Genomic DNA, 27,953 nt, shown 5'->3' with positions numbered 1-27,953 from the left:
AGAATGAGACAAGGTGAAAGGTGAGCCTCCAGGTGGAGGGCGCCGGGCAGGCGATCTGCGGCGTCTGTGGGTAGCCCTTAGAGTCGTTGTGTCTGAAATCTGCGTACGTGTGTCTGTCTGCACACACATGAGGTGGAGCTGTGCATGTGTCTGCACACATACATGAGGTGGAGCTGCGTGTGCACGTACCTGCACGTGCGTGGGTAGGCTGCGTATAGGTGCCCATGCCTTTCCCACTTCTGCTGTACCCTCTGTGGGTAGGCTGCGTATAGGTGCCCATGCCTTTCCCCCTTGTGCTGTACCCTCTGTGGGTAGGCTGCGTATAGGTGCCCATGCCTTTCCCCCTTCTGCTGTACCCTCTGTGGGTAGGCTGCGTATAGGTGCCCATGCCTTTCCCACTTCTGCTGTACCCTCTGAAGCCTAACTCCTCAAAGGCTCCAGAGGGGCGCTTCTGGGGTCTTCAAGGCATTCCCCCGCTTTGTTTCCAGGAGCTCGGTCCCTAGAACCGTGGTGCTGGGGTGAGTTTGTGTTTTCTGAGGGCATTTAAGAAATAAGGCCCTTTTAGAAGCTTCAAAGCCTGCTAGGGTTGGCAGAAAAGCAGCTCTGGCGTAATACCCCTTACCAAGAGGACATGCCAAGGAGGTTTATGCCTTCCTGAGCTTGTGACTTTGGTTTCTGCGTAAATGCGCTCAAACCAGCAGCCAGTCAGAGGAGCCTACCTGAAAATAATGGCTAATGGATCCCCCACACAAGGGCGTCTGAGCCAGTCAGTGTTCCTGTCTGGATGAGTGGCGGTGGGCGTCATGGACAGGCCCCTCTGGAAATGGGCTTGGTGTGCCCCCAGTCTGTTCTCCACAGATCCCTGTGAAGTGATTTTGTCTCCACTCTGATCAGCTGCCCTTCTGCCAAAGAGAAGCTAAGGACGGAGGGTGAGTGGGAAGGCCCTTGACTGGGCTCCTGCTCTCCCATGCGTGTGTCCCTGTAGGGTTTTAGATACATTTTAAGGAGCTGACTAAAGGGTGTTGATTTTTTTCCCTCTGGAAAGTAGAATGAAAGGTGAGTGCTTCTTGTTAGTTTAAGAATTAGATATTGATGGGTTGGTTAAGACTCTTACTTAGACATTATCTCATAGAATCCAAGTACCCAGATGTCAGAAATGGTCTTAGGAGGTGTCTGGGACCATCCTTGTGCTCTGCTTGAAGGAAAGCTGAGAAGCTGTGACTTAGCACAGGGAGTAAGTAGGAATAGTCAAGATAATGGCTAGCATTTTTTACAAAACCTTTGCATGTATTACCTTGTTTGTGTGTCACAGCCACCCTATGAAGGTAGGTGCTGTTGTTATTCTAACTTTACAGCTGGGGAAACCTGTATCTGAGAGGTTAACAGACTCGTTAGGGTCACACAGGAAGTGTCTCAAGGATTTGAACTCAGGTCTTTCTGACTTTGAATCCAACACCAACTCCTGAGCCAAGTGGCAGAGCCTGGGTGTGGACTCTTGGGCCCTCTGAGGGCAGTATAACATTCTGTCTTGGAAGTAAATTGGCTGAGGGATTTTTTTTTTAAACAGCTTATCTAAAGCCACGGGCAGAAAAAGAGCGGAAGCTAGAGGCAGAGCTAAAAAAGAAGGAAGAAGAAATGAAGAAAGCTCAGCAGAAATTGGAGGAAGGTACTAAAGCCACTACTATGATTTTATAGTTGGAGAGAATCCCCTATGTGCCCTTGTATAAGGAGAACAGACGAGAGCTGTAGGCTGGGAAGCAGGGGGAGCTTACTCCATAGGTAGCAGGCAGAGTGGTGTCCACAGTGACTGTCCTGTGCAGAGAGAAGGAAAGGGTCCGTCACTTCCCCTGGAGGGTCTGTGGCTGTTTCCGAGGCTTGCTGCTTAGGACCTTGGTCAGGGCTTTGCTCCCTGGAGACTCATTGACTGCTTTTTTGCTTGGGGTTGCCTGTAATGACCCTAATTTTTCCTTTTAGTTCATAAGGATAATAGTAAATTAATGAATCCTTAAAGGGTTCCACCAGGGATGTCAAAGAATTGTGGTATTTTCCACCATCCTTACTCTTCTGAATGAAATCAGAATATTTGAAAATGCTTTCTAAAGAAAGCAATTGATGTAGAAAATAGATGATCCCTGTTCTTGAATTTGATTTAAAACTAAGTGGAGAATAGGCAACTTGATGTATAAAAGGTTTGTCTTTAAAATATTATGTTATTGGTGTGGCTATGTTTTTACAAGATAATAACTTGTTCTTTTTCCCCTCCATTCTAGCCCGAGGTGACACCATATTGAAATAAAAGATTTGCTGTGTTTTCTTCTGCAAGAGTTGTGGTATAATAAAACTTTGTATGATGTATCAGTGTTGCAGCTCTTTCTTGCTCTCTCCAGTTATAGATGAATTTAACAATATAAGAATCCTGCCCCTCTCCCTCCCCCAGCTCCTGGTCCTTGCTGCCCAGTGTACAGGCCATGAAGGATGGTGGGGGAAGAAGGTCAAGTTACCCTTGATATTACCCCAGAGGTCAGCCAGTCTCCATTTTCTCCCCATAGTAATTGGTTAGGAATCTTTTATCCAGGAATCTTTGAACCTGTATATATTCATAGTCTGATACCTAGTCATGTAGAGAATTCCCTGTTTGGTCTCCATTCTGTTACATTCCATTGTAAGCCCTGCTGTTGAGACTTTGGGATAGGACGTGGTAGCTCCCCGAATAACATCATTTCCCTCTGGACTGTTCCTGCCTTACACATCATTACTTCTCTGGTGATATCTAATGCTATTCAGTTGGCAGAGTTTGGGCTGTGTTTTCCCCAAGTCCTCATTATCCATGAGGAAGCACATGGGCTGCTTTTCTGCCCCATCTCACCCTTCTGAGATGTTCCTAGTATTTTACATCTGAATTGACCTGTCTGACCTTCTAAAATCTGGAGTTTGTCTTGTGTCCCTTCTCCTAACCACCCTGGGGCCCCACTGATCACTCCTCTCTGCAAAGTGCCTGTTTATTGGAATATTTGCTCATTTTTGTTACTGCTTTATGGTTACAAAGTGCTTTCATAGACCTCATTGTAGCCTCACAACATCCCTGTGAGGTAGGTAATACAAGAAAGATTCCCGTTTTACAGATGAGAAAACAGGCCAAGAGATTGTTACCCTCAGGGCTCCACAGTCCCAGGGCAAGGCCCTCTTTCTTTGGCCCAGCAGCTCCTCAACTTTGACTCAAGATCTCTTACAGAATTGTACACAACTTGCCTCTTAAACATGCTAAGCAAGTAGGTTGCAAACACGTTTCTATAAATTTCTGGAAGCTCTAGTTAAACTAACCATGATCATGGTGTTCACCCACCATGAGAAGAAAAACTTTGCAGCACTTGTTACAAACTAAACCCTTGATTGCTAAGAGGAAATTAATATCCTTTCATGAACAGGCAGCCTTACCTTCCTAACCCTCCATCTGTTTATTTGTTAGTGAGGAACAAGGTGCTTACTGAACTCACCATTGTATTAGGGGAAGACCTCACTGTGTGACGGGGGTGATATTTTTTGACTCACCTCACTCCATTTCTTCCTTGGTTTTTAAAGACCACATCTAAGCTGTGAGGGGCCTGTTGCTGCTGTAGTGGTGGAAAATGTCATTTTTTAAAAAGAGGAATGAATTATCTAAATTGATTCAGGTTGAGTTAAGTCAGCATCAAGATGTATAATCAGAATATGAGATGGGTTGAGCTTGTGTCTGGAATGTTAAAGGCCTGTCTAGAGGAAGGCTTTCTAGGGGATTGATGGGAGCATATGGATGGGAATCCTATAGAATGAGAAAGCATGGATGAATTGCAAATCATTGTCAGAGGAGTTGAGCTCATGAATCCATTGAAAAAGAATTAAGGCAGCTCTCAATTGGTGATGATAGGTTTTAGAATCTATAAGCTATGGATTGTAGGATTTTCATGGAGAAAGCAGCACTCAGCTCCATTTCTGCTTTGGTCCTTCCTGATGGACCAGATGGGACAAGTATGTTTTCCAATGGACCCATAACTTCAGCCACACGTTAGATTTCAGTGTTTTGGTTTCACTTGGAGGGGTTTGAATGTAAATTTTATGTAGATCAGAAGATAAATTAGAATACATCTCTGTGTGTGTGTGTGTGTGTGTGTGTGTGTGTGTGTGTGTAGCCAATCTATGCACATATACACAGTACCTAGTGTTCTTAGGGGAGGTAGTACCTACTAAAAATCTAAAACCTTTTAAAAATGTGCCAAATTGAACTTTTAGTTCTTGGCTTGACTGTAGTTTACAAAAATAACTGTAAAACCAGTACAATTTTTTAAAGGTAAAAAAAAATACTTTGGGGGAATTTTTCCTTTGGATTTCCAGAAACCTGCTTATCTTTGCAGACTGCAATAAGAAACATCAGTTCTGCAAGAGTTTCCACAAGGTGCCTGGGAGATAGGAAGACTCAGATGCCCAGCTTGGGGCATCAGCACTGAAGGGCATTTAGAGAATGCAGCAGGTGGAAGACTTTGGAGCCGGGCCTCCATTGCAAATCTCGGTACCAGCTGCAATAAAAGAGAAAGAAAAAAAGGTTAGAGATTTGTTGTTTTGTTTTTGTCTCTGGGGTCAGAACTGGATTGATCAGGGCTCTTACTGGCACCTCAGAATAGAGGTCACTTTGCCACAGTCAGTAAAGGATCAAGTGCAGGATGATAGGTGAGCTCAAAGCTGATTAGCTCCTTTTGAGTTATATTTAAGAAATTAGCCCTTCTAAATATAGGTGCCACCTTATGTATGTTTACTTCATGTTGTAGCTGTGCTTCCAAGGATCTCTTACAAGTATGAGAAGTTTCAGGACTCTCTTTACTTAGCAATCACTGCCCCCAATTGCCTCTTAAAAAAAACCCCAATAAACTAATACAAATAAATTCTATTATAAAGAACTCTAGATAATAATAATTGGCATTTAGATAGCACTTGAAGATTGGCAAAGTCCTTTACAAATATCTCATTTTTTCCTCACAACAACTCTGGAAAATGGTAGCTTTTATTAGGCCCATTTTGCACTTAAGGAAACTGAGGTAGACAGGGTGAAGACAAGTTAAGCCCAGGGGTCACACAGCTACTAGACGTTTGAGACTGGATTTGAACTTGGGTCTTCCTGACCCTAGACACAGCACTTTATCTTTGCCACCTAGCTGCCTCTGTTATGATGATTATATAGATGCTAGATTACGTTGTTATAGCAAAATCCCGTTCTGATTGTGCAGGATGAAACCACTTTAAAGTGATTTGAAACCAGCCAAGGAAAGAAGAATGTCTGCACACATCACTCCCATTTCTTTCGCATTCCTAGCTTTGTATCACTGAGACTGGTGGTTTTGTTTTGGGACTGGTTTGGATGTTTAAAAGAGTCCTTTTTGTCTGCCATTAGTGATTGCTAAGGGCAGCTGAGCAGGAACCTCTAATTGATAACAAGATAAATGAATTGTCGAGAATTCAGTGACAAATCAGCTTGGTTTGTCCTCCACCTCCTGGATCGTAAACAGCCTGCAATCCCATCACTTTCCTTATGGAGAGTCTCTGCTACCTCTGCAGAGCCCAGGATAGGGCTGTAATAGCTTGGTAGTTATTAAATCAATCAGCAGAGCTCTGGATTTTTGAGCCTTCTGCCAGAACACAAGCATTTTTTTTTCTCTTTACATGAAATGTTTATCAGTAATGGTTGCTATTGGGAAGAAGGTTGTTACCCATACTGTACTGATCACATACTTGTCTGCATTCAACTGTGACTGTTCTATTAACAGTTAATATATTTTAACTTGGGGTAATTTAACTTGAAATGATGTTTAATTTTTTTGACCGCCAGGAACCTACTGGTGGGTAAATAATTCCAGTAAACAGAGGTGGGGAATGATGAATGAGGGATTTTTTTTTTTTGACATTGATCATGGGTATTTGTAGACTGTGTCTATTAACTGTTTAACAGTGCCTGGCACACAGTAGGAGCTTAATAAATGCTTATTCTCTTCTCTTTGGAAGATAAAGGAGGAGCTAAGCATCTGGCCACATATATATGGAAGAGAAAGAGGTATATTTATAAGTCACATTTCAATAGCACTTTAAAGTTTACAAAATATATTTCTTGATAAAACCTGTAAAGTAGGAGTGCATTTATTATCTCCATTTTTCTGAAGAGAAAACAGGCCCTGACAGATTAAGTAATTTACCAAGATCTCACAGCTTAGAATTAAATGGTTTAGCTGGGATTTGAACCTAGGTATCCCCTCAGTTACAAATTCAGTGTCTTTCTAGAGTCTAGACTACAGTTCCATATATTGGAATGCTGGACTTTGGGCCAGAGATGGAGAATCTCTAATGAGGGCCAGAAAGAAGTTTCCCAATTTCATGGAGAGGGCTTTCAATCAAATACAGAAAAGGAAAGAGGAGAACTCATATAACATTGTTAAAATGATACTATGGAGGACAAGCATGATAGAGAAAGAGAAACCAGTGTGGGGGACTGCAAGGTCATTCAAAGTCAAAAGTGAACTAGGAAGAAAGTTTGAAACCATTTTTGTGGTCCAGATGTCCACTTACAAAGTTTGGGAGATAAAGTAGGCTTGTGACCTTAATGTAAAAAGGTAAATATGATGTCGGAGAGATCACTGAGTCATGGTGGAAGGACTTTGCTAAGTAGGAACATGTCCAGAAGATATGCTAGGACAGTGGAAGGACTATCCCATTTATATAAAGCTTGGTTCCCAGATCCCTTAGTATTTAGCCAATGAAAATTTGAATGACATTACTGTTTTCAACCTCTAAAGGACTGTCATATGGAAGACAGATTAGACTTATTGGGGTTTATCCTGTGCCTTTGGAAGACAAGACTTAAGACCAATGAGTAGAAGTTATAGAGAGGTCGGTTTTGCCTCTTTCCTCCTAAAGATTAAGATGTGAGCTGCCATGTTAGATAGTGAGCTTCCCATCACTGGTAGTGTCCAAGAAGAAGCCGGAGAGCTGTCAGGAATGTTGTAGGAGAGATTCCTGCACAGGAAGGGAGGATGGCCTGGGTAAGTTAATTTCTAACTATTCTAATAAATATTCTATTACTCTAAGTATTCTAATCTGGCCTTTCTAATCCTGAGTTTCTGATTTAAGAGTGCTGGGGTCCTCTGTAATCTTTGTCTTCAGGGCGTAATCGTGTTTACTGGTCCATGTTGGCGACAATGCAGTACCTTTCTTTGCTACAATTTTCCCGTCTTCTTTTTTCTTTTCTTCCTCCAAAACCTTCACTTTGGCCTCATACTCATCAGCCAGGGCCTTCCACTCCTTCCTGTTATTCTGCAGCCTGTCAAACATGGGTTGGATTTCCTCATGGAAACGTGAAAACTCCTGAATGGAAGAGAGAAGAAGAAAGAGAGGTCAACCTTTGTGAATTTTATCTGGGAACTGAAAGTTAGTTATCTTTTAAATCTGCATTCTAGCGAGAGTTTTTGTCTTGTTTTGTTTTAAAATATAGCTCCTCAGGAAGTAAAAAACCATAATTCAGATTTGACAACCCATGAAGGGAAAATTCTTGTGCCTTCTTACTGTGGATCTGAAGCCCCCAGCACCAGAGAATCAGTTATAGGCAGCAAATATCTCCGGCAGTACATGTGAAACTATATCTTCTCCAAAGGCAGGGACCACATTTTCTCCTTGTCTCCCTATAGTGTAGGCTAAAGGGGAGGAGGAGAGGCTCTCTCAAGGCTTGAAAGTTCATTTGGTTCTTTGGAATTAATTGGATTTTATTGGCACAGATGGTAACAATGACCACCCCGTTAGAAAGGGCACAGGACTTCAGTAATTCTTTGCACCCCCTCTTGTGATCCCATCCCTATCACCATCCCTTTCCTCCATCTCATCCTCATCAATCCTGTTCAACTCCATCACACATTGTCTCATTCCCATCGCTGCTCTTTTCCCCCTCACACTGACCTGTTCCTCTTCACTTTTCCTGTTCATTGACCCATCCTCTTCAAAGTCACATCCCTCTACAGTCCCCCTTGGCTATCCCATTCCCCCTTACGTCATCGTCCTCTCACTGAAGGACAGCAGAAACACAGATTCAATTGAATATGGTGACAAAAGTTGAACAAAGTAGGTTGATTATGAAATAGCGGTCGCCTTCTCTCAGCGGAGGCGTTGAGCTGTCATTGTGGCAGAAGGCCGTGTATATTGTCAGACGCGGGCGACGTTTTGGTTTGTTTTGCTTAAAAACGTTTTTGTTTCAAGGAAGGAGTCTATGGGTTGAGGAGACCAATTATTGGGAAGTAGAAGCAATGTTCTACAGAAAAACAATTCCAGACTGTTTACAATATGGAGAGCAGCCTTCCCTCTAGAGAGAACTGATCGTGTGCTTACCTTGTATACAAATGTGCACACGAAGTCGATGAACCCCACTTGCAGTTTAGGCAGCTCAGCAGCTTTATTTCTGTCCATCATGGGCTTGGAGAGGAGAGAAAACAGAAGTTCAAGCGAGGACACAGTCTTCATTATTCCCACAGTAGCACAGGCCTTGAAGGCAAGTGTCAAGAGCCCTGACACTAAGCTTACTGAAGACACACATTCCTGCTTCCCTGGAGCCTGTCTGGGCTAAAATCAATGCCACTTTCTACATTTATGGCTTTTAGTATTCGATAAAATAGAAATGTCTATTGTTTTCAAATGTGTAAGAGTGGCAGTCCGATCAATCAGAGGCATAAACTAGGTGTGAATAAGGCCTAGACATCTCTTCTGGATCAATCAGTCCATCAAGGGTATTATCCTAGGTGTGAAAAGTCCTTGAAAGTCATTGGATAAAATGGAGTGGAGGTATGTTGAGAGTAGATGAAAAAACTCAGTGACCCCTGTGAGGTTTTGCATAAAATAGCAAACCAGTTGGAATTGGGCATTCAAGCGTCTGACAGCAGAGTCCCTGGGAAGGAATCCCTTGGTGGAAAGGAGTGCACTTCTGTCTGCTTGCCTGTCCCTTTGATCAGAGGATGTGTGAACTTCTGGGAGGGCTAGGTAAGGATGGTCAGTGGATTTGAAACTTCTCAACAGTGGCCTAGAGTCTGTACCATGAGCCAAGGATAGAGCCAAACAGAAGCTACACCATCCCTAAGGGGAACATCTCAAATACTCCCCCAAAGGTGCTTCCAGGGGGGGTGAGTTATTCATTTGCCATATGTGCTTTCTGAACCTGGACCCACTTTTCTCTGGATTCCAGATGTACTTGTGGGAAAATGAGTCATACAGTTTTATGCCAATTTAATATATCACTTTAGTAAATACTCCTTTCTAAAAGCTAATTAAGTCTGAGTAATTAATATTGCCTAATAATCATCGGGGGAAGCATATCATGTTGGGAGGAGGGGAGGTTCATGATATAGAATTAGGAAACATCCCCTCCCCTTACCCTTCAGAGTTACCTCTAGAGTCCTGAGAGAAGTAGCAGCTACTTTCTGGGAACCCAAATTGCTAGTTTGAGTGTGTGTGGGGGTGGGGGAGAGGGTTGTTGAGAGAGTAGCTCCAGCACCTGTGCTACAAATGTACCTATGCCAAAAAAAAGGACTGGTTGAGCATTAAACTCAAAACCCATGGTCTCCAAAGTAGGGGTTGTGGAATGACTTGATGAGGCAACCAAACAGAATGTTGCAAGACAAGTCTCATCCCAGCCTCTCTCCAATAGTTATTCAGACTTTTCTCCAACCCAATTACTTTACCTTTTTCATCCAATAACAAGCAATATTCCCCTATTCCACCTACTCCCATAGCTGGCCTCCAGGGACAAGTTCCCAACCTTTCCCCATCTGCAACGAGTATTAGACTTTGGCATGGTTTGTAAGCTCAACCAGGCTCTTGAACTAGCATATGCATAGGCAAAATCTGCCTGTTGTAGACACCTATGGTGGGCTTGGCTGTGGGCCAGCGTCTGAGGAGGGAGAGCCTTCTTCTCATTTTCAGTGGACAGAGTGAGACAAACAATGAGCAGACATGGACAGATTGTGTTCTGTATTGAAGAACTCATTATATTTTCCTTCCCCTTAACCTACCCTTCTGAATGCCCCTATTTATTTCCAGGTCACCATTATCCTTCCTTCCTTCCTTCCTTCCTTCCTTCCTTCCTTCCTTCCTTCCTTCCTTCCTTCCTTCCTTCCCTCCCTCTCTCCCTCCCTCCCTCCTTCCGTCCTTCTTATCTCTCTGTCCCAGGTCCTCAACATCTTTGTTATCCTTGATTTTTTACTAACTGAAACCACTCTCTTCAGAGTTATCGACAACCTCTTAATTGCCAAATCTGACAGCCTTTTCTCAAATCTCATTCTTCTTGGCTCCTCTGCAGCATTTGGCACTGCAGATCCCTCTGGAAACTTAACTCTCTTCTCTCTAAGTATGATAAGAAATCTCATACTGGAACATTTTTAAAACTTAGAATTGTTCAAACCTGTTTAAAAATCTTCCAAATAAAGAGTTTCATTGAACTCTGAACCCATTTGTTAAAAATAAAAAATGCAATACATTCCAATTAGTTTGCAAGAAAATCAAGTGACTTCAGGGAACATGGAAATTTACTCTCCAAATTTCAACAAAAACTTTGCAAAATTGGTGGATGGGACTGAAAAATGATCATGATAATTTACTAAGTGCAGCCAACAATGTACTTCTTCCATTTAGAGACAGGTATCTTTGTGAGGAGCTCTTTTCAGCTATGACAGCCATTAAAATTAAAATAAACTGCACTTAAAACCAGACCCTCAAATGTCTATATCACAATTATTAAATCAAGATTTTCAAAAGTAATGAAGCATATTCAATCACATTGCTCTCCCTAAAAATATTATTGATATTTTTAATGAAAACAAAAAGATGTACCATTAATAAAACATTTTATTCATCTATATATCATCCTTTAAAAATTTTATTTTGTGTAAGTTTTATAATACACATAATTAGTATAGGAGTATTTGTATAATTTGTAAATAACAAATATATGTATTTGGGTACATTATCAACTTTTTTTTCTGATGGAGGCATGGAATCAAAAAAGCTTGAAGATTACTGCTCTAAATTATTCATATTTTTGGACTTCCCTATTGAGCTCTGGCCATTTAATATGGATTTGTTTACAGTGTTGTAATCAGCATTCATAAGTTGTCCTATTTATAGGCTACTGCACATATGAACCATCTCCAAGTCTAAAATATCATGATTAATTTCTTTCAATGAATTAATTTAAATTAATTTCTTGTGGGAATAGTTCCTCTCATTGTTACCTGCCTTCTGAAAGATGAGAGTAAATTAAGAATTTATTTGCTGCTATGCAGATGTCGGAAAAGTCGGAAGTCCCCCATCACTACCACAGCTTACATATGAGCAAATTTTGATCTGTATAGGGAAAGCAGCATCTATTTTCTCCATGTGGTAAGGAAATCTACAATATACCATACTGTAACTTCTGTTTCTCTCCTTTTATCCTCACCCAAATGTTCTCCATTGTGGAGGCCATCAAGGTAATAGATTTGCATGCCATGATTTCTATGCCTTTTGTTAATTCATTTCCTTCCTTTTGGGAAATTTTCCTTCTTTGTAGTAGCAGAAGAGTTAACTGGATAGGAATGCCTAAACTTGGGCCTAAGAATTTAAAGTCTAATGATATACCCAGTAGTTTAAAGGAAATGTACTCTTCTACTCGTCCTGCAGCTTAGTCCTGGTCTCAATATTCCAGAGATTACTAATTATTTGAGATTTTGACATACTATCCTGATAAAGGGACAGTGACTAAGCAATGAAGGACAAAGATATTTTGGAGGGATGAGAGCCTGAAGAAGAATCTATATATGTTTTTATATTTTTGTTGGGCAAATCTGCCATCATCATCATATGTTGATATTATTTAGTTGTCTCCTTTGTGTCTGATTCTTCATGACCCCATTTGAGGTTTTCTTGGCAAAGATTCTGAAGTGGTTTGCCATTTCCTTCTCCAGTTCATTTTACAGATGAGGAAACTGAGGCAAACAGGGTTAAGTGCCTTGCCCAGGGTCACACAACTGGTAAGTATATGAAGCTGGATTTGAACTCAGGAAGATGAATCCTCCTGATTCATGCCTGGCACTCTACCACTGTGTCACCTAGCTGCCCCATCATCATATGTACAGATATAAATATATGTGTGTAAGTATATCCATTAATACATTTTTGACTTTAGGAAGGCAAATTTTCCCTAAAAAGTTCTACAAAATGTGGCTCAGACTTTAGTGGTATCGTATTAAACCTGTGTATTAACTTGGAAAACGTTGTTACTTCTACTGTATTTAATCATTCCAGCAAATAGAAGCATCTCTACACTGAATTCCTTCCATTGGGATTTTATAGTTTTCTTTGAATATGCTGAATTAAATCAATACTTGAGGATATAATGCTTTTTGTCACCAATGTGAACAGAAATCTTCCTTCATTGTATTTTCAAGCCTTGTGTCATGAATGTGTAGGAGTGCAATTGATTTTTGTGGATTTTCTCATCTCGCCAACTTTGCTGAACTCAATTATTTTCTTTCATCATTTGGAGGCTGATTCCCTGGGATATTCTTGCTGTACAATCAGATCAACTGTAACACATGATAGTTTGGCTTCTCCTTTTCCTAGCTATTCTTTCTATTTTCCTTTAGGATAGTGGAAATAGTACTGGATTTAAGAGTCAGGAAGACTTAAGTTCAAATGCCACTTCTCTGTGACATCACTTGACCTCTCTGAGCCTCAATTTCCTCATCTGTAAAATGGAGATAATAATACCTTTAGTGCCTACTTTATAAGGTTGTTTTTGGATGTATGTTATGGTGCCTTATAAACTTTAAATCACAATATATACATATGTTATCACTTACTCTCTCCTACTTTTGATGATCAGATAAAAACTGTCCTGCTGTAAGGATTATTCTTATTATCATTTTTAATGTATTCCTCCTTTATCATTAGCATCAGCACCAATGTATCTACGGCTATATTAAACTGGAAGGGTGACCTGGGACATCCCAGTCTTGTTACAGTTTTGAAAGAGAACTACTCCGGTGCTTCTCCATTCTTTGTAATATTGACTCTTGGTCTTAATATCCTATATTCTTTGTCATGTCAAGAGAAAAGTCCTCCATTTTCAATTTATTTTTAGACTTTTAATCAAGAGCAGACATTGGATTTTGTCTAATGCTCTCTTAGCCTCCATGGAGACAATTATAAGATTTTCATTACTTTTCCTGTTAATGTGATAATAGTTTTCAGGGAGGAACTCTACTTGGCCCTAGGGGGAAATTATTAGAATGTGCAATTGTGTTCTGTCTGCTAAAAGTCTACCTAAATGTTTTTTTCATCTGTGTTTGCCAGAGAAACTGGTCTGCAATTTTCTTTTTTGGCATTGTCTTAGAGGGCATAATTTTACTGACAATATTCAAGTCCCAATTATTCAGCCTTGTTTCAAGGGTATTAGATGACAGGACTAGTTTGTAGGTCATTCTGTTCTGTTCTATTTCATTTATCTTATATTAATCTTATCTCACTATTCCCCCTCCCAACCCTCACTTGGTGGTAACTATCTTCATTAGAAGTCACGTAGTGCCTTGTTTTGCACCTCCCTAATACATTCATCTAATGTTATATGTTATGATTGTTAGAATTTGTGTTTTATTCCTCAGCTAGACTACAAGCACTTTGAAGGTAGGAAGCAGGTGTAATCTGCCTAATTAGATAATATATGTACAAACACTTTGTAAACCTTGAAGCACTATTTAAATGTTAACCACCTTCCCCTACCCCAAATGTGGCATGCTGGTTACTGGTTAAAGGACTGACTTTAGAGTTGGGAAAAAGGGGATTAAATTGTGCCTCTGACATAAACTACCTCTGTAACCACAAGTAAATCATTTAATCTCTCAATGTCCTTGGCAGCTTACTTAGACTGTGAGTTACTGAGGACTTTATGATCTGTATCGGTGGAGGGAATTTCCACACCAGGCGTTCATAGCAGTGAACTCACAAATCCAAAACAACAGCAATGACAAAATTATCATCAAAATTTTGTACTAACCTCAGACTCTAGAGCACTGCTATAGTGAAATGAGCCCTGGATTTGCAGTTATACAATCTAGGTTTGAGCCCTAGCTCTGCTACTTCTTACCTGTGTAAACACCTCCAGGTTATTTAACTTCTCTGGATAGCAGTGTGCTCCTCTGGAAAGTGGGAGGTTGTACTAGATGATCTCAAAGGTCCCTGCTACCTCGGAAAGAAAGCCTATGATCTGTGCTTCAAGGACTACTCTGAGGATCTCAAAAGTAGAATTGTGTCATTGAGAAAGGTGGTGTTTCGCCCTCCTTGGAGGTCTTTAGGTAGAGTCTGGGATGACAACTTTTGGGGTATGTTATAATGGGGCATATGTGTGTGTGTGTGTGTGTGTGTGTGTGTGTGTGTGTGTGTGTGACATACAGGTTGCTCTAGATGGCAGTTGAGAACCAAAAATGGTGATTCTAGGTCCCAATGAGCTGTCCGTGGTTCTGACCTAGACAGTCCTTTTCCTCTGATCAGTTCTTGGCTTGTGGTTTTAGATTTCTTGCTGGCTATGCCTTCTCTGAACCTTGATCCCTATTGTAGTACTGCTTCTTGCCAGCTGAACCTGTTGTTCCTGCTGTGAGTGTTACTATGGCCTTAGATTTGCTGTGATGTGATCAGTGCTGATCTCCCCATTTGTTCAATTGTTACTTCACTGAAGTCCTGTGCAGTATTATATATATTTAGAAAGACACCCTAGTGTAATGAAAGGAGTGCTGAACTTGGCATCAAGAGAGACCTCAGTGCAGATTCCAGCTTTAATGCTGAGAGTCTTGGCAAGACACTTAATTTCTTTGGTCTGCTCTCCTGTTTTTTTCAGATTGTGACCTCCTTCAGGACTTGACCCAAGTTGGCTGTTCTCTTTCCTCGCATATTATGAGCTCCTTAGAAAAGGGCACAAATTTTGTCCTTATCTATCTCACCAATATCTCCTAGTCAGGAGACTGCACGGAGGAAGGCTCTTGTACACAGTAGGTACTCAACACATAAGAATGAAATAAAGTAGAACAGAATAGTTTTACACATTGGTCCTATCAAGCAAGGATGAATAAGTGGGATTTGGATGCTAGCAGTAAAAATTATGCTGAATGGACCTCAGGGGATACGTCAGAAGCCTGGTTGAGTTTTTTTTCAAATTTAGATGTGTTTCTTTACTCTAGGTGTATGGAATGAAAATACAATACTTACAATTGGCTGCTGGTCAAGTACTGTTCTCTCCAAGTCACCCTGTTCCCAGAACTCAGCAGCCACCAATAGTGCTACCTGTGCACCATAGGGAAGAGAGTTTAATCCTGATAGATTTGACGTATTCACCTAGAATCATTGTAAGCTTTCCCCACCAGGCAGCTTTCTCTGCTCTTGGCCACTTGTCTCTTCTGTCCTGATAACTCTTTCCCCTGACCTACAGAATGGAGTTAGGCCTCAGCTAATGTTGGGCACAGAGCCCAACAACCATGGGATTCACCATAGGCAGTCCTCTATGGTAGCACCCGTTGCTGCACTGGTATGTACATGTACACACACACATACACACATATGCACACACAAATACACATATATGGTCAATTCAGAAGGTAGAGACACTGCTATAAGTTTATTTCAACACCATATCTACTCAAATTTCCTCTTTTAAGGGAATCTCATATCCCCTACTGTAGCTTCCCACCCACTTAGGAGACAGTCTACATATTTGGTGGGGGGAAGGTGTTCAGGATACTGTTACTTTAAACATTTTTATGTAATGCTTAAAACTCTACAAAAAATAAGACATCAGGTTCTTACCTTACTCTGGACTTCCCAAGGCTTGGTGATGGCAGACAAGTCACATGCGGTCATCATCATTGCCCTGTAAGACAGCAAGGGCAGTATCAGAATCCACCCCCAGCAATGCCTAGATCCCCTCACACTTTATCCATGTCCCACCCATAAGAAAACATGGGCCCAACAAGGAACAAGAACAATTTGAAGGCAAATTCCCAATGTCCCTCAGAGAAGGTACCAATCATTCCTGTACCCACTGTTCATCTAGTACTCAGCTACATCCATCACTCATCCCCTTAACCCATTGTTTCAACTATCACTCATATTCCCATTTCAATTCAATTCAGCCTTTAGGAAGGGTCTTTTTGCATTCTATGTTCAAACTCTCTCTTTAACCTATTACTTAGCCCCTCTACTCCCAGTTCTTGTGGCTTCTCACTTCTAACAGAGGATTATAGTCACGAAATATCAGAATGTGGAGGCCTAGTCCAGGGATAGGGAATCTGCAGCCTTGAGGCCACATGAGGCCCTCTAAGTTCTCAAGTGTGGCCCTTTGACTGAATCCAGTTCATTCTGTGAAGGGTCACATGTAGCCTCCAGACTGCAGGTTATCCACCCCTAATCTAGTCCTATCCCCTCAATTTATAGATAAGAAAACTGAGGTGAAGGGACTTCTCCAATGTAACCTATTTAGTTTGAGGTAGAATCCAGATCTCTTGGCTTCCCTTTCTATTGTACTATGAGGCACTAGAGGCAGCTAGGTGGATAGAGCCTGGGCCTGGAGTTCCAGAAGACCTGAGTTCAAATCCAGCCTCAGACATTTACTAGCTGGGCAAGTTGCTTTTGTCTACTTCAATTTCTTCAACTATTAAATACGGATCATAATAGCACCTACGTCCCAGGGTGGTTGTGAAGATGATCAGATCAAGTAATATTTATAAAGCACTCAGCACAGTACCTGGCACACAATAGGTGTTTCACAAAGATTTGTTTCTTTGTTTTCTGTCTTGTTGCCCATTGTGCCACCTACTTATTCTACACACATATGTCCCAGGAAGGGAGTATGAAGAAAGAGATGCACCTACTATGTGCCTGTCCCATGTAGCAGAAAGAACTGAGGAGAGCAAAGAATACCAGAGACATTTTCTATTTCTTCTAGAGGGAAGAAGAGATATGGAAAGGAAGGAGAAGAAGTCCTGGGAGAGTCCCTAGGAGGAATAAATACTATATTTCATCTTATCAGATCCAGAGTTAGATTGTGTTGAGATTTGGGGGTGTGGAAAGTAGGGGGAGATCTTAATGCTGAAATCCAGTATGTTATCTATTGCTCCTAGCTCTGTGTCATCTGTGAATCTGATCAGCATACTGTCTTTGCCATAATCCAAATCAGTGAAAAAATATTTAACAGAACAACATCAGGCACAGCTTCCCAGAACACTCCAGTGGAGGCTTCCTTCCAAGTTGATGGCTAATGATTGGATCTGGTCATTCAGTCTTTACCACAACAAAAACATGATTAACTATGTCAAAATGCTTTGCTAATTTGAAGCCAACACTCTTGGGGTGGGACAGGATCAAAAGAGAGAACAGAAGCAATGGGGGGCAGGATAGGATGGAGGGAAATATAGTTAGTCTTACACAACACGACAATTATGGAAGTCATTTGCAAAACTACACAGATATGGCCTATATTGAATTGCCTGCCTTCCAAAGGGAATGGATGGGGAGGGAGGGATGAAGAGAAGTTGGAACTCAAAATTTTAGGAACAACTGTTGAGTATTGTTCTTGCATACAACTAGGAAATAAGAAATACAGGTAATGGAGTATAGAAAGTTATCTGGCCCTACAGGACAAAAGAGAGGATGGGGACAAGGGAAGGGAGGGGTGATAGAAGAGAGGGCAGATTGGTGATAGGGGCAATTAGAATGCTCGGTGTTTTGGGGTGGGGGGAGGGGACAAATGGGGAGAAAATTTGGAACCAAAAATTTTGTGAAAATGAATGTTAAAAGTTAAATTAATTAACTTTTAAAAAAAAGAAAAAAATGCTTTGCTAATATCTAGGGTAACTCTATAACATCCCCCTGATCTACTAGTCTAATAACTCTACCCCCAAAAGGAAATATATTTAGTATGGCATGACCACATTCACTGGCATGATTAAACCATATTGAGTCTTTGTGATCACCATTGCTTTACTAGGTGTTCACTTACTATCCCTTTAATTCATGTGATCTTGGAAATGATATTGATGAAGACATATTATCTGTGTCTGCCCTTTATTATAAGAGAGTGTCACAGGTGAATCTGTCTGTCTTCCTTGAGCAGAGCCACATAAAGCCTCTGGATGTGTGTGTGTGTGTGTGTGTGTGTGTGTGTGTGTGTGTGTGCGTGTGCATGTTTGAGAGACACACAGAGACCCTAAAAATTGAGAAACTCCTGTGAAAGGAACATATATCAAGAAATAGACCAATGAAATCCTGACAAAGAGACATTACCTAAGGAAGACACCATCAGAGGAGACATCAATTAGTTAATAAGACCAACTGACCAGAGATATAGATCAGGTATGAAATGGGGGCTGAGAAGAAGGGAAGATCCTGACCAGAATGTTTCTGATCAAAAGGGCTTGAAATGAAAATGAAAGGAGAAGGGAAAATTGGCTCATATTTTTTTCCATCAAGCTACAGATCACAGAACAGTAGCAGATGTGATATAGAAAGAATTTGAATTGAGACACTCCAAAAAGGGGTAGTAAGAATAACCACAGTCTCAAAGTTTCAGATGGCACAAAGCTGTTGTCGACAGATAGCCAACACATGGAATGGCAGACTCAGGTTCCAAAAGGGTCTTGATAGGCTAGAGCATTAGGCTGAATACAATACTGGGGTACCTTCCTCATTGGACCTTATTCATGACATACTTTTTTCTCAAGAAGTATGTCAGGGTTCAATGGTCCTGAATACTCAGGGAGGAGTTAGCAGTAAAAGTTCATGGTCTCTAAGAAATATTGTTGAACCTTAAACCCTTTGTCAGAACCTAGGTCCTGTTTGGCTTCTACATTTCATGGGTTTATTCTTAGCCCTTCTGGACCAAACACAAGTTCTAGGTAAGATTACTCGCCTCTAATGGATGCTGCATCTCTTGGGCTTACAATATAAACCATGGTGGAGCAATAAGGTTTGTACTGTGCAAACCTGTGTCATGATCTTTCTTTCACTGGAAGAAAATTAGAATTTGGTCCAAGGGCCATAATATTTAGAAGATCCACCAATTAATTCATTAATCAGACATTGGAAGACTACAGGTATATTGGCCAATTCAAAGGGCATAACTATGCATTCATAGTGCATGAGCTGTGACCAAAAGGTTGCTTTCTGCTCATTCCTTGCCCAAGTTCTAAGTAGGTTAGAGGCCCTCTCAGGTCTCCATTAGTACAGATCCAGACCCCTTAGGCCTTAGTCAAGGTAACTGAAATCAGTGGAAGGGAGCAGCCTTTATGGTTGATAATTTCATCCAGACCTTGTTGCTGAATTAAAGGATCTAGCTTATTTCCCTTCAGGGGAACAAATAGAAGAAAAAGAGATGCCTCTGCTAGAAGCTGGGAAGATATTTTCTCAGAAGTATCCCTACAGAGACCGAGTCTGTTAATCATTAAATGAATAAATTTGTCCATAAGGAGTCTCACTCTTCTCCTACTTCTTGGTGGTTTGCCTCTTCTAGACCAGAAATTCCTACCTCATGCCCGGTTGGTGCCATTTTCTGAGGCTCTAGTGGGAAATCCCTGTGTTGGAGAATCTTGCCTCCCCAGTCAAATTCAGTAGTTGTGGGAAACCACAATGGAAACCGTGACCATGATGACTGTTGTGCTCCTTCAAACGGGGTGACATGGACCTCTACATATTCCCAATTGTCCCTGGCTTCCTTACTGCTCCTTATGTAGGGTCCCACATTTAAATCCACCCTTTCCTCTTTTCTACAAAGGCTATAAGAAGCAGGTGTCTTGATAAGAGATCTTTGAAGTCTTCATTCAACTTTTTCCTAACTATTTCCATTGATATTGCCTCCCCTCATCCCAGAATTGCTTGTGTAGTAATGTATAATTGCAACTGCCAAAACACAGAGATAGAGGCAACTACCAACTGCTGCCCCCATCTAAGTTCCAACATTATAGTCACTGTATTGGTTTTTCAACAGAGAGTACTTGCATACTGCTAAGAACTCACACTACAAAGCACCCTCATTTCCCAACATTGTACTGTCCTCTTATATTAGGACAATTGCTCAGTTAATAGTGGCATTTTAATGCCCCCCCACCTCCAAGGCCTATTCTTCCACTAAGGTCCAGGTCATAAATGCTAGTTGGTAGTAGCTTAGAATGTCAATGATTGGTCTTGGTGCCCCTCCAAGATAAGGGGCAATACAACATCAGGCTGAGGTAGGGGAAGAGCTGTAGTCCAGGGCTGGGGGTAGGGGTGAGTGCAGTGGCTCCCAAATGTGCCAACATTGCTGCAACATTTCCTATTCAATATCTCCATCTAGTACATCCAGCTGTTTCCAGAGACTGTAAACAATCAGTGCCAGACTTTCCAGTGATGAAAGAGGAGGAGTGGGTTCTAGGGTGTTCTCAAGCCACCCCTTGAGGTTGATGGGGACCAGACACTCAGGCAGGTGATCAATCAGAATCATAGCCCAGGCTGTCTCAGAGAAGCCAAATCATCACAGACTCAACTAATGCCAGAAAACCGACTCTCTCCCTTCCATCCTCCCCTTTTTGAATGGGAAAGGGACCAAATGAAGCCACAGTATTCAGTGAAGCCAAGGAAAGGAAAAACAGCACACATAGGATATCTCTAATATCTTAGTGCAGTTTTATGGTGATCAAGCTTATTCAAATTTAAGCCCTGTATTCAAGCATAATTTGGTCCTTTCTTTTGCTCAGCTCACACCTTTCAACTTCCCTGGTGATATTTTTAAGGTTCTGACATTTGGGGATGATATAGAAGTCAGACTCAAAGGGAGACTGGACTCAATGCCCTTGTGACTGAGGGAACAACAAGGGACAGAGATGACCAAAGTGAATACTGACTAGGGCAGACTAAGGGACAGAGTGGGCACTGACTTCAGCAGATACTGACGTACTGGCTTGGGGAGCAACAGAACCATGTAAACCAATCGATTGGCCTAGGAGTTGGTCTCTGTCACAAATGGGCCCCTTCCACAACCTTCCCTAGCCTGTTCTTGGCATCAGGAAGCCTTCTCCTGAAAGGGGTCACTCACATGACAATCTCTTTCCTTGTTGTCTCCAGGGAAAGGTACTCCACCCAGCTTTTCTTGTCTTCGTATCCTTTGGATTCATCCACAATCTTCTGGAACATTGCTCTTTTTCTTAGGGGCACAAGGAAGGCAGGGATCAGATATAACATGGAGACAGACCAACCCCATGGATTGGCTGATGTCCACCCTTCTACCTACCCCAGATCACATTACTCCATCTTCACAAAAACTCAAACAGAAATATTCATAACCCAGTTCGCAATGCTTCAAGGAGTTTCCTTGGACAATTATTCCACTCCCACCCCACCCCACACCATTCCATTCCCTCTTTCCACCTCAGCCCAGTCCTAGTCTTGAAGCTCCAACCCCTGAAGTGAATGACTTCAATTTTTGTATCTTTCTCCTATAGTACTGAATGCCCCTCTCCTTGGGACCTCTTCTCCCCAAGCCTTTTACACAGAGTTAGGGCCCAGCATTCCTATGGTGGACAGGGAAGCAGCCTGCTCTATTATCCAGGGGCCTGCCCTCTGGATGCTCGGGGTTCTGAGACTTGACCATACTTGAAGTAGAGAGCTAGATCTGTGGCAATAATGGCGATGTCCATCAGGTGAATCACATGCTCATGTTGGCGCCGATTCAGATTCTGATAGATATTCAGGCTCTGAAGCAAAGATTCCAAGTTAGAACTATCATGGGAAAGGAAGGTCATATATGCAAATATACAATGGTTGAGAGGCACATGGTACTTGCGGAGAGGAATGTGGACAGAAACAGCTAGTCTGGAAGCCAGCAGATGGTGCTACCCCAGTGCAGAAAATAATTTAATTCTGGGCTCCAAAAAACCTATAATGGATCTTCCCAATTTAGAAAACAGTTTGACCAAATAAACAGTGAACTAAAAACAAATGGTTTCATAAAATTCTCTTCACCATCTGAACTCAATGAAAGATTCTCAAAATTGTTTTAGTAGAAGCACCAAGAAGCAACCCCTTCCCCTTGAGATTGCCCCATCCAGGCTTCCAGCCAAGATAGTATTCCTTTCTCCTCTCTCCCCAGCTTGGGACCGATCATGGGCTTTTTATTAATTCAATATAGGTGAATTTTTAAAAATGAAATTAACTTAATTGTATTTTCTCTTGTGGCCTTTTAAAAAAATAAAAATGATTTCTTTTTATTATATTTTATTACTTTTTAAACCCTGAGAACCACTTTTTTCTGCATTTTTTTCAGTTCTACAGCCCATACTTTTGATCCCTCTGCCTATAGAATCTCATTTTCTTGGTTACTGCCCCAGAGCCATTATATGTATGGATATATGCATGTGTGTATGATTATGGGTATGTGTGTGTATGTATGTATGTGCATATGTGTATGTATGTGTGTGTGTGTGTGTATGTGTGTGTGTGTTCTAGAGTGGAGTGGGGTTATGGTTAGAGATGGTGGGGTGAGGTAGGGGAATTCTTTGGAATCAGCAGCATTGGGGGAATATTAAGGATTGTGAGGTTGTTTCTTCCAGGTTTTAAGTGGCTATGAAAGGCTAAAATTTTGAAATGGTTGCACTCCAAACAGCTAAAGCTCCCTGCCCAACCCCTCCTTAGTATCAGCTATAGCAAATTCCAAACTTGTCACCGATAGGGCACTACGACAGACCTCTTCTGCCAGCAAGAACTTCCCAAACTCCAGATGGTGTCTTTCTAGAATTGATGAGCCATGAAGCTTTGCTAATGGATTCTGGGATCTATTCAGGCAGGTTTGTGTTGAAAAAAAATAATAATGATAGTTAGCAAGTGGGTAATTAGCCTTAGGAACAATGAAGAATCAAAATATTATGTCTCTAAACAATGAGGAGGCTCTACTGTCTCCCCTCTTCCTAGAAATCCCATCTCTTGGTTCAGAGAGCCCATCTTCCTTCTGCTCATGCTACATGCTAGATCTAGATCCAACTTCATTGTCCTTTGGGGCCCAGAGGGATGGCATTTGCAGAAGGAATTCCCCATCTCTACCCCACTCAGTCCTTCTAACTATGTTCACATTGGATACATAGAGTTAACCTTCCACCACACCTTGGGTACCAATGATTATGACCATTTCATCAAAAACACTCCTTCCTCATTTCTCTAACTCTCAGGATCTCATAAATAAGATGAGAATATGGCTTTCAGGGGAAGGGAATTCCCTAAAAAAATTGACATGAACAGCAAAATTCTCCTGAATCCCAGGGCATTTCAAGTACAGTTCAATTGAGAAAATCATGTAGTTCTAGGGGAATTATGTATAATTTATACATGTATAAATTATTATGTATGGTGATATCCAAATTAAATTTTATTTTTTCAATTAACCCAAATCCACTTTCCTTCCCACCTCCTAGTAATTGTAACTTGAAAGAGATCCTACTCCCACCTCCTCCACTTCCTCCCTGAACCCCGAGAGAGCAAGCCTCATCCTAGGAGAACACCTACTTCATCTGGTAGAGGTTGTTGGTTCCTCTGTGGTCAATGTCATGGCACAGACCAGCGGTTACCATAGCAAAAGCTTCCAGATCTGTGTAATAGTCCTTCAATTTGCCTGTCTGCAGGAAAAGAGAGACCTACCATTTAGCCTCTCTGCAGTTCTTAATGCTGTCAATCACCCTTCCTTCCTGGATACTGTCTCCTCCCTTGCATCCCATTACACTAGTCTTTCCCTCCCAGCTTCTCTTCTTCCTCTCTGACTACTCTTCAGTCTCTTTTGCTGGATATTCTTCTACTTCCTCCTCCCTAACACTGAATATTCCCCCAAAGCTTTGGTCTAGGCCCTCTTCTCATCTTTCTCTGTACTTTCATGGTGACTTCATCCTTCTCTCATGGGTTCAATAATCCTCTCTATGAAAATGACTCACAGGTTTATATATTCACCCCCAATCTCTACTGAATTCCAGCCTTGAATTACCAATTGGCTCAGCATATTTCCCTCCTAATAAAGTATTTTAAAGTCACTTCTAGGCTTCCTATGAATCACTGGCTTTTTGACAACTGGGAATTCTGCCCCAGTTGATGTCTTCATCAGGTCATGAAGACCTTCGCAAAGCAGGGTCATTATACAACAAACTCCCTAGTCCTCCTTCACTGTGGAATGTTAACTATGCTTGTACCCTGGACACTCAGCTTCAATGCTCACTAAAGGTGTCTTCTAGTGAGGGTCAACCCATCACTTCCTAAGGTGGTGCATTCCACATTTGGACAGCTCCAATTGTTAGGAAGCTTTTCCTCACTTTTAGCTAAAACCTGCCTCTGTCTTTTCCACCCAATACTCCTAGTTCTGCACATTTAGGGTCCAGCAGAATGAGCCAAAGCCCATTTTTTCCATGAGAGCTTTTCAGCTGCTAGGAACTGCTCATCATGTCTTCTTAGGTTTGTTCTTCTAGCTAAATATCCAGAGTTCTTTCATCTGATCCACATGGTCTGCTCTCTAGTTCCTTTAGGTTATCCTTTTCTGGAAGTGATCCAGATAATATAATGGGGCTGCCATGCCCCTCTTTTGCTATCTCATATTGAACTTGCAGTCCACTAAAAACCCCAGATCTTTTCCCATACAAACTGATTATCCAGTCCCACTTACCCCTATTCTGTATAGTTGATTATTTTTTAATATGAAAGATTTTCATTTTACTTTTGTTAAATCTTTTTTACAAAATTTAGTCCATTGTTTTGCCCTCCTAAGATATTTTGGGACTCCTGTTGTTCACCACCATTTTTATTGAAGTTAAATTATTTCAAAGCTGCAATGGGTTGTTGAAATTCTGGATATCAAAGTATGTTTGAAGTCAGGGAAGTGTCCTTTCCTTCATCTCCCTCTTGTCCTTATTACTGGCTCTTGGACTTCCAAACTGTGCTTTATAATCCTGCAACTTCTCTCAGTATTTGAGATCTCCTCAACTGAAAGTATATAACTATCCCTGAGGCTTCTTCCACATGAAACATACCTATGTAAAACCCACCTCCTTCTCTTATTAGTGTGTGTGTGTGTGTGTGTGTGTGTGTGTGTTTGCCCTTCATTGCTGAAGAAGACCATGCCATCAAAGAAAGAATGACATGACTTGCACTTTGTTTTGAGTGAGGAAGGGCTGTGGAGCTCACCAGCCTCACTTTTCCTCCAGAGCCATCTGAATCCAGTGACCAGATATTCATCAGGATGACTGGAGATGACCCAGGAGGAGGTGACTGGGGTTAAGTGACTTGCCCAAGGTCACACAGCTAGTGAGTGTCAAGTGTCTGAGGTGAGATTTGAACTCAGGTCCTCCTGACTCCTGCACTGGTGCTCCATCCACTGTACCACCTAGCTTCCCCTTCTCTTATTATTGAGTTCCTCCTGAAGTCTGTGTTTTGTGGAGGGATCCAGGCTGGCCTTTACTTCATTCCCATCTTGACTGCCAGAACTCAATATCATGTGGTACTGGGTCCCTTCTATCCTACTTTCCTCCTATTCCTGCCTTTCAGCTTCCTTTTATGTGGTATCTTCTCTCATTAGAATATAAGCTCTCAGAGGGCAAGGACTGTATTTCTTTTTGCCTGTATTTGTATTAAATGTTTATTTCCTTCCCACCCTCTTTCCTTACCACTTAGCTTTCCTTCCTTCTTCCCTTCCTTCCTTCCTTCCTTCCTTCCTATTATGAGTCTTGTCAGAGCTTGCTAAGGGCTAGATAAACTCACATAAGCCCAAGGATCCCTGCTTGGGATTAAGAATTCACCAAGCACATACCATGAGAAGTGTGAACATGGTTTGAGCCACATTAAAGCCATGGCGCCAGTTATGGTAAGTGATTCTTCGGTATCCTTTGCTGACGGAGTACAAGAAGCGAACTAGGACCTGAGAAGAGAGTGAGAGAAAGAATAGCAGTCAGGTCTATGTCTCCTTATATGCTTCTTAGCACAGCCTTCTAACTGGTCTCCTTGACATTAGTCTAGTCTCTCTCCAGCCCATCTCCCATACCATTGCCTGAGTAATTTTCACAATGTTCCACTTTGGTCATGTTGCTCAAATTACCTGCCAAATAAAATACAAAATGCCTTATCCTATGTTCACGGCTGTCCACAATCTAGCTCAACCTATTTTATTTTGATATAAGGACGAGCTTCCTAGCAATTAGAGTTGTTCACAAGTGGATTAAGCCGCCCCAAGCATTAGTGAGCTCCCCCTACTAAGGTCTTCATGGTGGGGATATTATGGGAAGCTGGATTAAACAGGTTCTGCTTAGTGCCAAAGAGCTGAGCAAGGAGCAATGGATAGAAGGTGGGGGACAGGGGGCAGGTTTTGACTCAGTGCAACTGTAGGGAAGACAGCAATATTGACTCCTAGTGGAAACTAGGGCAAAGGCTTCCCCCTCCAATAGTTCTACTTGGACTTGGCTCTTTTCAGTCCTCTGATGTGCTTGACCACCAGGGACATTATAGGAATGCCACTGAAAGAGTCTCCTCACCTCAGCTCCACTTATTTTCTTTATCCTAGGGAACTTCATTTAGCAAAAATGTAGTAGAGTTGATTAGAGCTAGACCGAGGAGAATTCTCCCATCTCCCAGTGTCCTATGCCCACAAAGCCCCTGGTTCCCATACAGATCAGCTCAGGAGCAAGATCCAAAAGTGCCATGTGGAAGGAATGAAACTGCACTTTTCATAAACCAACAAAATTATCAGTGTTTGAAGCATAGATTGCTTAACCATTTTTTAGGAATGACATAAAATGAATTGCTTGTATATGGTTGAACTGCAGAAAATTTTTGAATATATGATTATTCATTTTATAGCTTTCTCCAACACCATACCCTCCAAGACAATGTTCAACCCAAGTGGACTTCCAGGTGTGCCTTGATCTCTTCCTTTTCTTACTCATCTCTAGATCTACCTTTGCTCATGCCACACCCACACCTGGAATGAATTCTTCACTCTCCACCTCACCTTACCACCTGTGCCTTCAGAGCCCCACACTAGTGCTAATTACTCCAGGAAACTCACCAACCCCTTCAGCTGAAAATGATCCCTCCCTCATCAAATTTCTCTATGCACTTTGACCTCACCTTTGTAATGATCTCACTCTCCCTTGTATGGCTATTATTTGTCTACACACTTCTACCAATGAATTGTTACTTCCTCGAGTGAAGGATCTGTGTCATTTCTATGTACATTTGCTCTATGTATTTATGTCTATCTTCATATTCCTTGCATGAAGTGCAAGGCCCCAAACATGGTTAGTAGTTAATAAATAGCTGAATGGTTGTTGGATTTCATCCTCTGATCCCTCCAGATGCCTAATTTTCAGATTTTCCCACCAGAAATGTTATATGCCATTCCTTGTCTAGTACTCTAAAATCTCTCTGATCACCGTTACTCTCCTTCCAGCATTCTTCCATCATCACATCATCCTTATGTACTTATTGCCCTCCTGTCCTCTCATTAAAACATCATCCTTTGTTCCTCCCCCTTTCTTTCTTCCCCTTGCCCTTCCACTCTTGTGCTCCAATTGCCCTATCTCATTCCAGAAAGAAAAGTAAGAATAAATGAGTTGGTAGAAGAGTCAGACTAGGTTTTTGAGTGACCATTGTCTTTTTCCTACCTCTTGAGGGATCTGGAATTTCTTGACCACACCCAGCTCATAGTACATCTGGATCCCACATTTCACCAGCTCCAGCTCTGTACATTCCAGGTCTGAGAAGTGGAACTCATAGATGTCGAACTTTTTGGGTCCTGGCAACTCGTCTTTCTAAGGGGAGTGCAGGATTTGGATCAGAATCTCAGGGTGATTATCCATAATTAATCCCAGGTCATAAACTCTGGGAGTCTG

The 27,953-nt window shown here is 41.7% G+C and overlaps 1 protein-coding gene across 2 annotated transcripts in view; it reads right to left on the bottom strand.

Annotated features, from left to right (window-relative positions):
* Positions 1-4,346: 4,346 nt before the first annotated feature.
* PDE6B (phosphodiesterase 6B) overlaps positions 4,347-27,953 on the bottom strand; it is a 73,249-nt gene continuing 49,642 nt past the window's right edge. Inside the window, exons 12-22 of one of the 2 annotated variants that reach the window (XM_072619727.1) lie at positions 27,726-27,872; positions 25,877-25,984; positions 23,599-23,708; positions 22,787-22,874; positions 21,697-21,797; positions 21,140-21,247; positions 15,883-15,946; positions 15,289-15,363; positions 8,392-8,475; positions 7,224-7,380; positions 4,347-4,550 (exon numbers count right to left, since the gene is read on the bottom strand). In XM_072619727.1, the coding sequence (XP_072475828.1) occupies positions 4,489-4,550; positions 7,224-7,380; positions 8,392-8,475; positions 15,289-15,363; positions 15,883-15,946; positions 21,140-21,247; positions 21,697-21,797; positions 22,787-22,874; positions 23,599-23,708; positions 25,877-25,984; positions 27,726-27,872 (1,104 nt within the window). In that variant the 3' untranslated portion in view covers positions 4,347-4,488. The remainder of the gene's footprint in view (positions 4,551-7,223; positions 7,381-8,391; positions 8,476-15,288; positions 15,364-15,882; positions 15,947-21,139; positions 21,248-21,696; positions 21,798-22,786; positions 22,875-23,598; positions 23,709-25,876; positions 25,985-27,725; positions 27,873-27,953) is intronic. The other variant, XM_072619728.1, reaches the window with a different exon arrangement.

This window comes from Notamacropus eugenii, chromosome 6 (assembly GCF_028372415.1).
Source record: "Notamacropus eugenii isolate mMacEug1 chromosome 6, mMacEug1.pri_v2, whole genome shotgun sequence".
Classification (NCBI taxonomy): Eukaryota; Metazoa; Chordata; class Mammalia; order Diprotodontia; family Macropodidae; genus Notamacropus; species Notamacropus eugenii.
This window is presented reverse-complemented; position numbering and strand designations above follow the sequence as displayed.